The sequence below is a fragment of the Colias croceus genome, chromosome 21 (genome assembly GCF_905220415.1).
Source record: "Colias croceus chromosome 21, ilColCroc2.1".
Taxonomy (NCBI): Eukaryota; Metazoa; Arthropoda; class Insecta; order Lepidoptera; family Pieridae; genus Colias; species Colias croceus.
Genome location: NC_059557.1, coordinates 6,614,175 through 6,628,665, shown reverse-complemented (window position 1 = coordinate 6,628,665; position 14,491 = coordinate 6,614,175). Strand labels below are relative to the sequence as shown.

Genomic DNA, 14,491 nt, shown 5'->3' with positions numbered 1-14,491 from the left:
GATCACGAGGCGGGACTCGAACCCGCATAATTTCGGGATCGAATGTTTATATTCTTTATATTTATAAATTTATATTTATAAAGCATTTGAATGTCATAAAACCAAAAATATCAAATTCAATCTTCGTGTTTTGTGAATTATTTAATAAATCATTTACGTGATTCTTTTTTCGATGCGGGATGGTGTCGAATTGGTCCCATAAAAATTTTATTAGGATAGGCCCAGTATTTTATTTTATGAGCATTTTTGTCTGTATTTGTAAATGTTGCAAGTGCAAGTTTGAAGTCGGTTGTTTTTAACGCAGTTATGTCTTGTATGTAAAACCTTTTGTCAAAAATAAAATTCTTTATAATTAGCACATATTTTATTATTTATACTCTAGTGAAAAATTTTCAGGTGATTATATAAAAGTAGGGCTCAATTTTTTCGCGAACCCTACTTCTAAATAATTACCACTCTTCAATAATTTAAAACTCCTTGACTGAATCCCTTCACACCCTAAAATAAAAAGTGCCTATTAATTTTTCTTATAGTAAACAGAAATTCAAATTCAATTATAAAAATACTTATTACCGATTTAATACTTTGATGATAATTGATAGTAGAAATATTTATTACTAACCTTGATATTGTTGTGGACATGATGAAATGTCTCCATATTATGTTATATGTAATATATACGATAGTATACAAAAATTATTATCATTCGAACCTGCAATCCTAACTTGAAGACTCAATAAAACAAAAATTATAATTATTTCTTATTATTCATCAGAACCCTTTAGTTTCTGTGATCTGTGATCAGAACCAAATAATTACATGATAATAATTAATAACCTTTTAAGTAATACCATCCTACTAATCTATACTTCTATACTAATATTATAAAGAGGAAAGGTTTGTATGTATGTATGTATGGTTTTCACGCATAAACTACTATACCGATTTTGATGAAATTTGGCACAGACAATCTTTAGACCCTGAGAAAGAACATAGGCTACCTTTTATTGCGAAATATGTACCACGGGCGAAGCCGGGGCGGACCGCTAGTAATATAATAAATGCGAAAGTTTGTGAGGATGTGTGTGTGTTTGTTACTCATTCACGCAAATACTACTGAACCGATTACAATGAAATTTAGCACACATATAGACCGTAACTTGGATTGACACATAGGATAGGTTTTATCCCGGTAATCCCAAGGGAACGGGAACTATGCGGGTTTTCCTATGAAAACGCGGGCGAAGCCGCGGGCGGAAATCTAGTGAATAATATAAATAAGAAAACATAAACATTAAGGTCTATACATATCGCTGCAGTGCTGATACATGTAAATATGGCCCTTATGCGTCGCAACGACAATAATTGATGACGTCACAGCGCAGTAGTTTACTATGCAAACATAGTTTTTCAGTTAATTATTGTAAAAATTAACAAAATTAAATAATTTTTTTTGTAATTGATAGAGCAAATCGGGAGCAATTTTTTTGCAAAAAAATTTTTTATGAAAAGTGAATATTTTTCATTCTATAGGGAAATCAAGTTTTCAGTATTTGGATTTTTTTTTTAATTAATTATAAATAAACTAATAATTATAGAAGTGGAGCAATTACAGATTCTGATGGAGCATTTAAGGAGCAATTTTTTGAGATATTAATAATAATAAAAAAAAAACTTTCCGCGCTAACTTCCTTCCGGTGAAATATTGTGAACTAAATTAAGTTAAAATGCTGTTTGTTAACGATCGTTTTCACTTTCCCTTAATAATATTACGACTATGTATTCAATTTCTACAAACATTTACTAAGCCCGTAAGAAAAATGTTTGCTTTTCCAATAGAGGCATATAATATTTTCTATTCGCCGTCTTGTTTATTTTTCAGAGACTCGGCTAGTGTACTCCAAGTATATGCAATTAAAAACTGTAACAAGCTGTTTAGTAATAACATTGTTTTGTATTATGAGATTAGTTCTATAATCTTTGTAACCCTTTAGAGAAAATACGTATTGTTATTATTGTTCTTTTTTACGATTTCAAGGCGTTCTTATCAATTTTATTAAGGTCGTTTGTAGTAAACACATATGATAGCAGCGATTGTATTTATTTCTTATTATGTGTTTAATTGTATTTTATATTGACAAGATAATTATGTTAGCTATTGCATATGAAATTCATAATTTTACATTTCATAATTGTTATAATATGTAACGTTATTATTTGTTTTTATAATGCTGAAGATTATTTTACATATTCTTATACAAGGTACCAAGATAAGTTATTTACATTATGTATAATTTTCGAAATATGGAAGTCCGTCATTACATACGAATTAATATTAAATTAGTTTCAAATATGATATATAAAATTCATTATTATTAATTAAAAGTTTTGTCAATTATGTATATATTTCTCTATTATGATTCCTTATACCATTCTTTAATTTATGATTATATCCTCAGTAACTTAGCTCAGTAGTTATAGCCAAAACACATATACAGATATATACGTGATAATTATCTAATCTTATTTGTTTATAATTTATCTCTAAGGGTTCTTGAAGTGGTGTTATTACAAAGATAACATTACCTATCAGAGAATAATCTTGTTTATAGCACAGACATACTCAATAGTAGCTAACGTCGTCTCTGTATACTATTTTATAATATTCTCTTTCCTAGTAGATTTTATTACAAGCATAAAATTTCAAACGTACCTATATTCAATTTCTCAGGACAGACGGGGCGACAAAAATGCTAAATGAAAAATCAAAATGTATGAGAACTAAATATTTAAAAATACATAACACATACAGTTTAAAATGCGGAAATATACAGATTTTATCCACGGAAGTTGACATAATATATGGTAAAAAACCTTGTTTTCAAGACGATAACTTTGAATTTTGCATTTAAAAAATTGTGAAAACGTACAAATTGTCAAGGACAGGAAACAATAAAATAAATAAATCGACTATTTATGTTTAAAGCACTGCTTATAATCTATACTAATAAGTAATATTATAAAGCTGAAGAGTTTGTTTGTTTATTTGAACGCGCTAATATCGGGAACTACTGGTCCGATTTGAAAAATTCTTTCGGTGTTAGATAGCCTTTTATCGAGGAAGGTTATAGGCTATATATTATCACGCTACGACCAACAGGGGTGGAGCCACGGGGGTGAAACCGCGCGGAGCAGCTAGTAATATATAAAGAAGCCATAGCTTCATTTGGTTTTTGGTTTATTTCAAAATTATTATTCATATCTTAATTTAGGAATAGGTACAGGAAACTTTTCTCATGATATTATACATAATCTTTATTGTTTGTCAATAGCCTAACTCTACTTTCTTGTTCCAGAACATGTAAGTTAGGTGAGAACTTTCTAAATTATAGATATACATAAATATTTCATAATTGAAATTATTGGTGTTTCAGAACTTCAGGGGACACCAAGGAGTATATTCCATTTCAAGTTGTTCAAAGATAGTCCTTGTATTAAGCCAATTTCTAACATACCTATAGATTTTTATTTTCAGAAATAAATCTACTTGATTGACTTGGTTCCCTCGAATTCAAATCCCAAACACGCGGAAGGTTCCTCTCAACTATCAACTAAACGAATATTTTTTTCCTTGTTTATATTATTATCTTTTAACGCATACGACATATCACGTTAAAATCAAACACGATATCAGTGTGCGTTACATAAAAACAATTATTTGTCGTGCATACAATGTGTTTACTAAGTTAATACCAGATTTACCCAGTAACCTGGCAAATAGTGAGCGTTCAGTGAGCTTCAGTTATTTTAACCGATTTCAAAAATGGGGTAATCACTTTAATGTGTGCGTGTATGGGAAAATATCGTATTAGCATAGTATAATAATTATACTATGGTATTTTAGTGCAGTAGCCTCAGTAGGGCTACTTAGTCCATGAGTGTGTGCTTGTCTTCTTTAAAGATGACCAAGCTTTATTTCTGGGGCAAATAATAATAATTAGCAACATCAAGACATGATTAGACACCAAATTAAGTATATTAAAACAGTAGTAAATTCAATAGTCATAAGGAAATGGCATGTTTTAAAAAACATAATTATTCATGTCATAAATTTAAATTTAAATTTGCGTAATACCATCTTGTGAATAAAACATTATTTAAGGCTGTAGGTATCCTATGTATCAGTATAATAAGAGTAAGCTATCTGTATTATTAATTATAAGAAAAAGAGATTTTATTATGTACCTATAAATTATAATATGTATTACGGTATAATATATTTTACACCATGCATTAATTATTTTATTTTTTAAAATGTCCACATCGTTTATATCGACAAAAATATTATTATGTTCGCGCTTCAATCAGCTGTTTGGCCTGAGTGCATTCACCCCGAGCCATGATACGCGATAAGTAAATAATGTATTTTGGTTTCAAATTTTAGTCAAGTTCACAATACATAGTATTTGATGACTCAGTTTTTCATTTATGTTAGTTGCTTTCTATTGTATTATTTTGTGTGAATTATTTCATAAAAAAAAAAAATATTTTAGGGTTGGCTAGCAATTCTGATGTAAAATTCTAAGAAAAAATAATCTTTAGTTTTCTTTTTCATATTGTATCTCTGTAGATGCCTGTGCACCACTTTCAAAAAAAGGGATATTTTTTATTTTTTTTTTAACCTAATTCGCGTCGTAAAAAATAGCATTCAAAAATAAAATCTTCATTTTAAATCGCAAAATTCTAGAAATGTGACAGCACGATGAAAAATGGCCGATTCGCATTGTTTTATGAGCGAAATTGCCCTAAATCACACATAAACGTTGTAAGCTATGCGATGAAATGGTTTTAACTTTTAAATAGGTACTGTCTCGTTATATAAAACTTTAAGTACTATGAATTCGTTGAATGTGGAACACGAGAATTCTCGCTAACGGAAATATCTTGGAAATTACTGCTTTTCTTAAAATGCCAAGTTTTTGTTTCTATTTTATGCACTCGTTTCGTTATAATAAAAAAGAAAGGAAAAATTTGAAGTGATCGCTTATCTACTATATATATTATAAAGGCGAAAGTTTGTAAGTATGGATGTATGGATGTTTGTTACTCTTTCACGTAAAAACTACTGAACCGATTACAATGAAATTTAGCACACATATAGAGGGTAACTTGGATTAACACATAGGATAGTTTTTATCCCGGAAATCCCACGGGAACGGGAACTATGCGGTTTTTTCCTTTGCAAACGCGGGCGAAGCCGCGGGCGGAAATCTAGTTCTTTTATACATAAGTGCTATAATTCTATTCGGATAATATTTATTTACTATCTACAATTAATAAGTAGATAATATATAGCAATATAATATCGTTTCAAAGACAACGTTCGTTAGCGTTTCCTAAAATATTATATTGAACTCAATTAAAATTAATGACGTCCCCAAGTATAGTTTGGATAGGTATCCTATCTTCTAATGGAAATTTTACACTAGGTGTGTTCCATGACATTAATTACACTAGAACCGTATTATAAATACGGCACACACTTGACTACACTATTAGGGCTGATAACTTAATGTGACATCGTGAATAATAACTCAGTGAATAGGAGATTTTATAAGTGAACTTGTCTATGGGTAAATTAATATCTGAGTAAATAACGATTGACGAAAAACAGAATTTGTGGTTATAAATTTATAAATTTTTATGGCTTCAAATGCTTTATAAATTTTTATTTATATTTCTTTTCTTTATAAATTTTTATTTATAAAGCATTTGAATGCCATAAAAATCAAAAAATATAAATTCAAGAAAAGGTCGTGTTCCATCGTTACAATATTGTATTCACTGAAAAGTGCTTCATATTGGTTGAGATGGTTGTTAAATCATCTCAATAGATGGCGCGCGGTGTGTCCCTTAAGACACATAAAACTGAAAGGATAGAATGAATTCGATTGCTCAGGCGGGTCACGAGTGGCTGAGTTGGTTAGGCATCCGCCCCGGAATGGCGCGAAGGATGCGGGTTCAAGTCCCGCCTCGTGATCGAATTTTTTCTATTCTTTATAAATTTATGTTTATAAAGCATTTGAATGCCATAAAAATCAAAAAATATAAATTCAAGAATTTGTGGTTTCTTACGAAAAAGTTTATATGAACATTGTGGTGGCAAAACTTTTAATGTTCGTAAATATATTTATTTATATAAAATAATCCATTATTAATCAATATTTGTAAATATTATAATTCTTAAAAGAAACTGGTTTGTTTTCATTTATGTGATACTGATCCTTTCCCAGTTATTCAGTTTTACCAAACCATGTGAAACAGTATTAAATTTTTCATAACTTTGCCCTTTACTTTTTTTTTCCCTTGTGTTTTAAAAAAAATACAAAACTGTCAACCCTAAGTGCAGCTAACCTGTCTGACATGCACAGTTCATTCACCCTGCACACAAATCTGCCCTGCGGCTCTCATTTACCTCCCTTTGTTGCTTTCAATACAGTATACACCTCTATACGTCTTCTGCTTGTAAAGTTTAGATAGGTGGTAAAGATTTGGGCTTGGTTTTCTTAGCCTAAAGGCATCCTTTTTGAAGCATGCTCTTATCTGGATATAAGAAGTTTTGAGACATATTCTGAAACGAGCTAGAATCTGTAAACGAGCTAGGATACTATTTGTAACTTTTATTTTTAAGAGCCTCTTATGCTCTTAAAATTCTGCATCGTTTACACAAGACGATCTTTGTTATTGTCTCATCTCAGTATGATTACTAATTTTTCAACAAACGGTTCCAAATTGCAGATCACAAAACAGACATTACCGTTCCTTCTACTCAAGTACAAAAACGTATTACTATAATACATATTTTAAGTAATTTCATTTGTCCACAGTGGTATACTGTGACTACAGCGGGTCTGGTCGAGCGTTGCAGTGGATAGAAGAATACATTGCGCGCGATGTTCTACCGACGCACGCGACGCGTTGCACCGCGCTGTCTGTCACCTCTGGACAGACGGAAATATTCCGGTAAGTTCTAGATCACTAATATGTTAAATTCGAAAGTTTGTGAGGATGCTTGTTACTCTTTCACGCAAATACTACTGAACCGATTAAAATGAAATTTGGTATGTAGGTAGCTGAAGACCTCTGGGTCTTCAGCATAGGACATAGGCTTTTTATCCCGAAAATCCGACAGGAACGGGAACCATGCGGGTTTTTCTTTGACACGCGGGCAAAGCCGTGGGTGGAATTTAGATTTGAATTTGAAATACTTTTCACTTTTTGTCTGACTTCTATCTGTTGTTAATTTTGAACCTCTTTATCTTTTGTAATTCATGCTTTGTTTCAAATGTTTAATACTAACTGCATTTACAACTGCGCATAACTTTTAGATGAATACAATAAACATGGCTGATTTAAATTATTATGTTTCGGTTGTAAGAGCGTGTCCAATATATTTGATAACGTATATTGTAGTAGCTAGGTACTTAATTAGCAATATATAGTATTTATGTGCATGTTAAATGTAATAAACACATCTAAAAGCCAAATAATGAAATGAATAAAAAATATAATGAATACGGATGCAATAATGCTCTTTACATCAGTTGTTTTCCTAAGAAAAGCTGTAGCTAGCCAATAAAGTCTGGTAAACACGATCATTTAATTCAATCTTACAGAACGGAATCAAAGGACATAATACGCAAAGCAGTTCGAGCCAGCGAGGATGACGTAGTGGCCCTGGGAGTGTCACTCGCGAGGTTCCTCCGAGTGTTGAGGCCGCAGCATGTGGTCGTGTTTGTGTCATCGAGGGAGACTGAGAGGCAACTCGCGCCGTGGAAGGAGTGTGGGTCGGAGGTAAGAAGGAGATAGTAGTTATTGAAGTTTGTGTTCTTGAAGAAAAGTGATAGGCAGCAGCGCCTTGGAAGGATGGAGGAAGGTAATGAGGAGTAGATTAGCTTTTGTTTATTGTGTCTTCGCGGGAGCCTGAGAGGCAACTCGCGCCGTGGAAGGAGTGTGGGTCGGATGTAAGGAGTTACTAACTTTTGTGTATCTTGTGCGTTTCTTTTATTTTGTTAGGATTGGACAACAGAGTTCGTGGTTCGCCTGTAGATAAGAGATCGCCCATAAACATATGAAGAGGTAGATACATTGGCCTCTTAAACATTTCACCGCATTTATTTCTTAACATATCCCTTAAGGGCATGCTATAATAAAAAATAATGCATAAGCTGAAAAAATTATTGTCTGATCTTGAATTTTCTCAACAGTTGCAGTAGGTAGATTAATCATTTCTAAAAGACTATATTTCATTTAATTGGATACAGTAATAACCATAAGTTATATTAGTATTATAGTGTTAGATTTTTAATAAGTAAATGAGAACATGTAATCGTACATGTCAGAATACGTGTTAAAGTACAATGAATTATCATGTCAGAAGTCAGAACACATTAAGATTTGCAATCTATATTATCTAGGAACACGCATACTAGCTACGCTGTACGCAGCTACGAATCTTATATTTTTTTATCCACATTGTTAATTTTTTGTTACTGTAAAGTGGGCCAAGTACATTTTTAAAATTACAGGACAGTGTAAAAATTTTAAAATGTATGAAATAGAAGACTGCTCGAAAGACTATTAAGTAACTATGAGAATTATCAGTGTAAAATTTTAAAATGTACGAAATAGAAGACTGATCGAAAGACTAATAACTATGAGAAATATCATCAATGACAGATACTCCTGTAGTATTATTTTGGTTATCATAATTTTCATATGAATAAACATATTATAGATACCACTACTCACTAGCTACCTACATACTCGGCAAATCCAATGATGTTGTTGTTTAATACATTTTTCCGATAAATCTATTTAACGTCTAACAGTATCGAATAACAAATAATTTTTCCATATCAATTTTGCTTTATCGCGAACCGTAGGTCACGTCCAGCCATAATATTACGTAACTATTGCAATGTCAATACGGCAAATTCCTTCGCCTTATCAGCAATTTAAATGTTTTCATGCAACGCGAGTATGATTTTAGTTTTCCAATATAAGTGCATTTGCCATTTGCCTCGGTTATTGAATAATGCACGGTCTGTTCGCTAGTAGGTATAAGCAATGCGCAGATTTTTGTATTCCGTTGATGTTGTGTCAATATTTTGTTCCCGAGGGAGTGCATTTCACTTCTGTTTCACGATTTCATTCTGGCATGACTAAGCCTAGTGAGGTTTAAAATTTATCCAGCACTTGTACTAAAGAAAACTATCCACAAAGAGGTGTAATAAGTTGCAAATACAATCATTTCACTTGGCTGGACTTGTCTCAAACATGTAGAAGAACTCACGGCCAATTCAATGAGTCGAACTTTCTTTTACAATATGAAGGAAAGACAATAATTCGAAGCTTTGTTTATTATTTCCTCTTTTTTTAATAAAAGTGTTCAAATGTTGTGAAAATCTTTTTTCCCTAGCATATTATAAAATATTTAGAATTTTGATTGAGTGTGTTATATTAGTAAATGGTTGGATAATAACCGTGAAATGCAATACAATTTTATAGCCCAGTTTACTGAGAGCTGTAATACGGATTCAACGGAAAATATTTTGTATGAACTGCGAAAAATGGGATTCCAGATTGGTTTTACAGTTTCATTTTAGATTCACGATTTTCTAATAATCTGGCTTTTACTTATATCTTTTCAATCGCCTCTGAAGAGCGAAGAGCAGAAGGTAATGAAATTTCGAATTTCTGTTGAAGTAAGATATCTCATTTGTTTATCTACTAATAAATATAAACTTAAGAGTTTCTTTGTTTGTTTGTTTGAACGCGCTAATCTCAAGAACTACTGGTCCGATTTGAAAAATTCTTCTTCAGTGTTGGATAGCCCATTTATCGAGGAAGGCTAAAGCTATATTAGCTATATCACCACGCTAAGATCAACAGAAGCGGAGCTAGCTTATACGCGGGTGAAACCGCGGAGCGCAGCTAGTGAAATATAAACTGAAATATTTCTGAAAATACCAAGTGCTGAAAACAGCACTTACAATGAGCTTAATCGTATTATACTAGAATACACGATTATTATTAACGAAGCCTCTAAGAAACTACCAAAAAGTGCCAAAAGTCCCAACTTCTCGGTCTCTTTAGAATACTTTTTTCATGTAGACCCAGATTGCTTATTAAGCTTTGACACAGGACGTAAAATATACTAAAATGAAGTCACGTTTTTAAGTGGCGTGTTAATATCCACTGAGCGAGCGCTATAGGACCCATTGGTCGAAGGAGTGGACCATTATTTTGACGGTCGGTCACGAAAGTGGTAGATATACATGTGCTATTTTGGTTTCGTACTTCCGTGTTCAACAAGGACAAATTGTAATGAAAACCATGGAGTAGCTGTTGAAATATTTTTGTAAACATTTAATTTGTGTGTTTTCTTAAACAAACGTTTCTTAGTTTATTCATCCGTTTTATTATGTTGTTATTTGATGAAAATTGTGCGTATTATAATTTAAAGAAGTACTTTAATAAGATAATGATTCCTCTTATACAATAAATTAATGACGGACATTCAAAGTATTGATATTTAATCAGTATATATTATGTGTCTGAAACATCAAGTAATTGGTTTCCTTTAGTGATAATATCATGAATACTCCCTTACATAGAATGTAACAGCGAACAAATTAATATTAAATACATAAGCAAGTCCATTCAATGAAGCCTTATAAAATGAGTAATAGCTTGCATAGTGTATTAGCGATACAATCTATTTATACGGTTGTTCACCTTTCAATTTTGGCATACCTACACTGTAAGTACAGACGAAAATTATAATAACACGAAGTCTAAAGACGTATTAGAATTAATAGCGACTAATATTGTTTGAGATAAAACAAATTAGCTATACATTTATTAAGCTGCAGACCCCAGCAGACGTTGTTGTGCCCTATTGCCCCTTTTTACCTGTTTTCTCTCCAGAAAAACCTTCCTTGTGTCTTAACAAAAACGTTAAAAACATTAGCCGAATTGGTAGAGCCGTTCTCGTGTTTTACAACACATTTGGCGATTCATTTTTGTTACATAGATAACTTCAATCAAATTATAATTATATATTATAATTTGATTGAAGTTAGTTAGTTTTTTTTTTTTATAATTCTATTAATGGAATTCCTTTTCATTGGCGTATTGTTCAATTATTATGTAATTATTGTAAAAATAGCTGTAAGGAATCAGAAATAAATAAATAAATAAATATATGTTACTTTTTGTCTTATTATTATCATGCACTTTGTATGTAAGTATATCTTTTTAACATGCGCTTTTTTGCATTAAAGACGACATTGTTAACTCAATCTGGTTAAAATGCAAATCTCATTTGTATAACCTTGGTTATAAACACGCTTTCAGCACCTTGTAAATAATATAGTTCATTCAAGAATGCTTATTTCCCCAGTGTTTTCCTTAGATGCCATACATGCATAATACTTTTAGCAAAGGACAGTTTTTTTGCAGGTTTTTTCTGCTACACACTACTTTTTTTCTCAGGCTAAAATTATCATGTGGATCGGTCATAAAAAAGCAAAGTTCTATTTTTAAATTTATGATTCAATCTGTTCGATCTTGATTTTCGAATTAAAAGAGGTGAAGGACATGACAACAAGGCATCTCGTTGCATAGGTAGTTTATCAGAAGCGAAATATTTCATCAATACGTCATACCGTGTATACATTTTTTGTTGTGTACCTGCTGAATGCCATAGGATTAGTTATATGGTTGGTGATGTTTTTTTGTGTCGATTCTTTGTGAATTTTATCATTGAGAATAATCTATCAAAACTATTATATCTACTTTTCATAAACGTTTTGTTGTATTTTAATTTTCTTTGTTCTAAAGTTATCTTAATAAAATATGAAATATTTCGACTTTGAATCCATAAATGAATTGAATATGATATCCAAGAACTCCCAACCCGTTATAGCTAGGGAATGAACAAAGCCAAAAGGTGTGCAAATATGCACGCACTATATCGAATACTAATAGTGTTATCTTCGCAGATAATCAAGATACCAGAAACGAAGGAAGGGTTCATCGACCTGAACAACTTGGAGCACAAATTGCAAGCAAAATCGGACTCTGGGAAGCTTTTGATAGGGTTTTTCCCGGCTGCTTCAAAGTTAACAGGAGTATTGGCTGATGATGTGGCCACGACGTTGATTCTACATCAGTATGGAGCGTGGGCGTTCTGGGATTATACTCTAGTGGCTCCCACATCAGTACTGGATATGAATCCCACGTTTCTAGGCGTGGAGGAGGGAATGGTGAAGAAGGATGCGGTTTTCTTCAATTGTGAGAAGTTCGTGGGAGGTGTGCAAGGCCCGTACGTTAGTGTCTTCAAGAGAGACGTGTTTAAGGATTCGCCGATGTACTGTCGAGATGTTGAGGTACAGTTTTACATTATTCTTTCTCGTATTGAGTAGTGTTTGCTTTTAATGAACCATTTGAGTAAATTTTATTCCAGTAGCTTCTTTATACATTTAAATTAAAATTCCAAGTGTTTTTCAGATTTGAGACCAGTTCCAATTCAAAATTAAATTCAAATACCTATCTGATATCATGATATCATGTAGATTGAACGAGTGTAAAGGTTGACTTAATGGCTCTGAACAATTGAACTTTTAAAAAGAGTGAAATTTTAAAATACTTTGTAAAATCTCGTTTTATAAGTACTTAAACCTATAGTTATTATACCTATACCTTTAAATACTAACCAGTAAATGTATACAGGCACTATCAGAATCGATAGAAGAGATAAGAAGCACAGAAGCAGTCCGGGCTGCGATAGTCATGCAGCTACGGGATGCTATTGGCTTGCAAGCGATTGCTGATAGACAGGACCATATTACCAGGTAAGATATATAACTTAAGTGATTTATTCAAGAAATAAGAATAAAAAAGAGAGCGTGTGTGATCACACGTCTCAGAAGTGAAACTTCTTCTAACTACCAAAATCGTCGCCTTACTCCATGACATGATGATATTGCCAAGACGCGACCTTGTAATTTTACTCTTAGCGCGCCTAAGTTTCACTTCAATAAGTTAGTTGTTAAAGTTATATGCAACTTAAGTAACTTAGTCAAGACGAGAGTAAGTGTGATAAGTTGTATGTATGTAAGTATGTAAGACAGATTACCTATCTATAACACGCCGTGTATAATTACGTGTTTAATTATTATTACTCACGGAAAAAATGAGAAAATTAAAATAGGTACATAATACATAATGTTATAAAGTACAAAGACAGGTGAACTTATCCTTATATACAAGGAATTAAAAACAATAATTAAAATTACAAAAATCTGAAATTGAGTGTAAAATCTTTAAACTTATCTTAAAAAAGAACGAGAAAACAGCAGTTAACACTTAACATTTGATCAGCAAAGTGGTTCAGTTTATTATGTCCAATTACGGGGTAAAGAAAAACTTGGATACTAACACATAGCAAGGCGATAGGAATTAGTTGGATTTGAGTGAAGCAATTAACCTACATATTAAATCGTTAGTTAATCAGTCATGTGACGTAAATAATGGATTTAACACGTACTTCTGTAAAACGTGTTTAAGACACGTTTGAAATTTTGGCAGAGATTACTTCGTACCTGTTAACGAATGAAACCATTTAGCAAATAATGAATGTGAACATTGAATAGAATAAATGCGAATCTTTAAATTATGCTAGTGTCATAATATACTACTTGGTATTTTTGTCTAGATAATTTTTTTGCCACACTTGTACCATATTTTTTAACGAAACAAAATGTAGATAAAACATGTCTTTTTTCTGCGTATTCACACTTCGTACAAATTATGGTACAAAATTAAAGACTAATTTATTCAAATGCTTAAATATGAAACAACATTATCATGCTGATAGAAATACACTAGATACTAGAGTTGAATCATGTCCACAAGCGCCATTTGGCACAAGTACATTTTATTAAGCCAAATGGGACGTTGGAAATACGTCATCAGCATTATTTGCTGTAATCAGGCTATTATTCATGAAATATATTATTTTAGTTGCATAAAATATTCATACGTAATGTATTATTTTTACGCCGACCGAAAAACGGCTATTTAAAATTTTTAAATTGGTCCAAGTGTGAGAGAAATTTCTTGGACATTTCGACCGATTTATCACACGGAAAATCGGATACTCGTACCAGAATATATCAAGGTCATCAGAACTCGTCTGGAAAACAACGTAATATTTCATAAGTGTATTTTAAATGTAATGTAATGTTCTGTTCCATATTTTTATACATTAAAAATTGCTTTGTCTAGTAGATATTAACGTGTAAAATGCCCTATTGTATAAAAATGTATGCTTATTTTTATATAATATGTAGTAGAAAAAATATTGTGGCTCGCACCCAATTCTGTTAACATTTTATTAGTCGGAATCTAAATGTTTACTCTT

At 31.9% G+C, this 14,491-nt stretch overlaps 1 protein-coding gene and 1 long non-coding RNA gene across 2 annotated transcripts in view; one reads left to right on the top strand and one right to left on the bottom strand.

Annotated features, from left to right (window-relative positions):
• The window catches only part of LOC123701350, a 105,635-nt gene that overhangs the window by 65,609 nt on the left and 25,535 nt on the right, over positions 1–14,491 (top strand). The window contains exons 2-5 of the mRNA XM_045648784.1: positions 6,888–7,023; positions 7,677–7,854; positions 12,069–12,455; positions 12,799–12,920. Of these exons, the coding sequence (XP_045504740.1) occupies positions 6,888–7,023; positions 7,677–7,854; positions 12,069–12,455; positions 12,799–12,920 (823 nt within the window). The remainder of the gene's footprint in view (positions 1–6,887; positions 7,024–7,676; positions 7,855–12,068; positions 12,456–12,798; positions 12,921–14,491) is intronic.
• Positions 352–684, bottom strand: LOC123701355. The gene is made up of 2 exons (XR_006752732.1): positions 623–684; positions 352–498 (listed from the first exon to the last, which is right to left on the bottom strand). It is a non-coding gene; the product is annotated as an uncharacterized LOC123701355 (long non-coding RNA).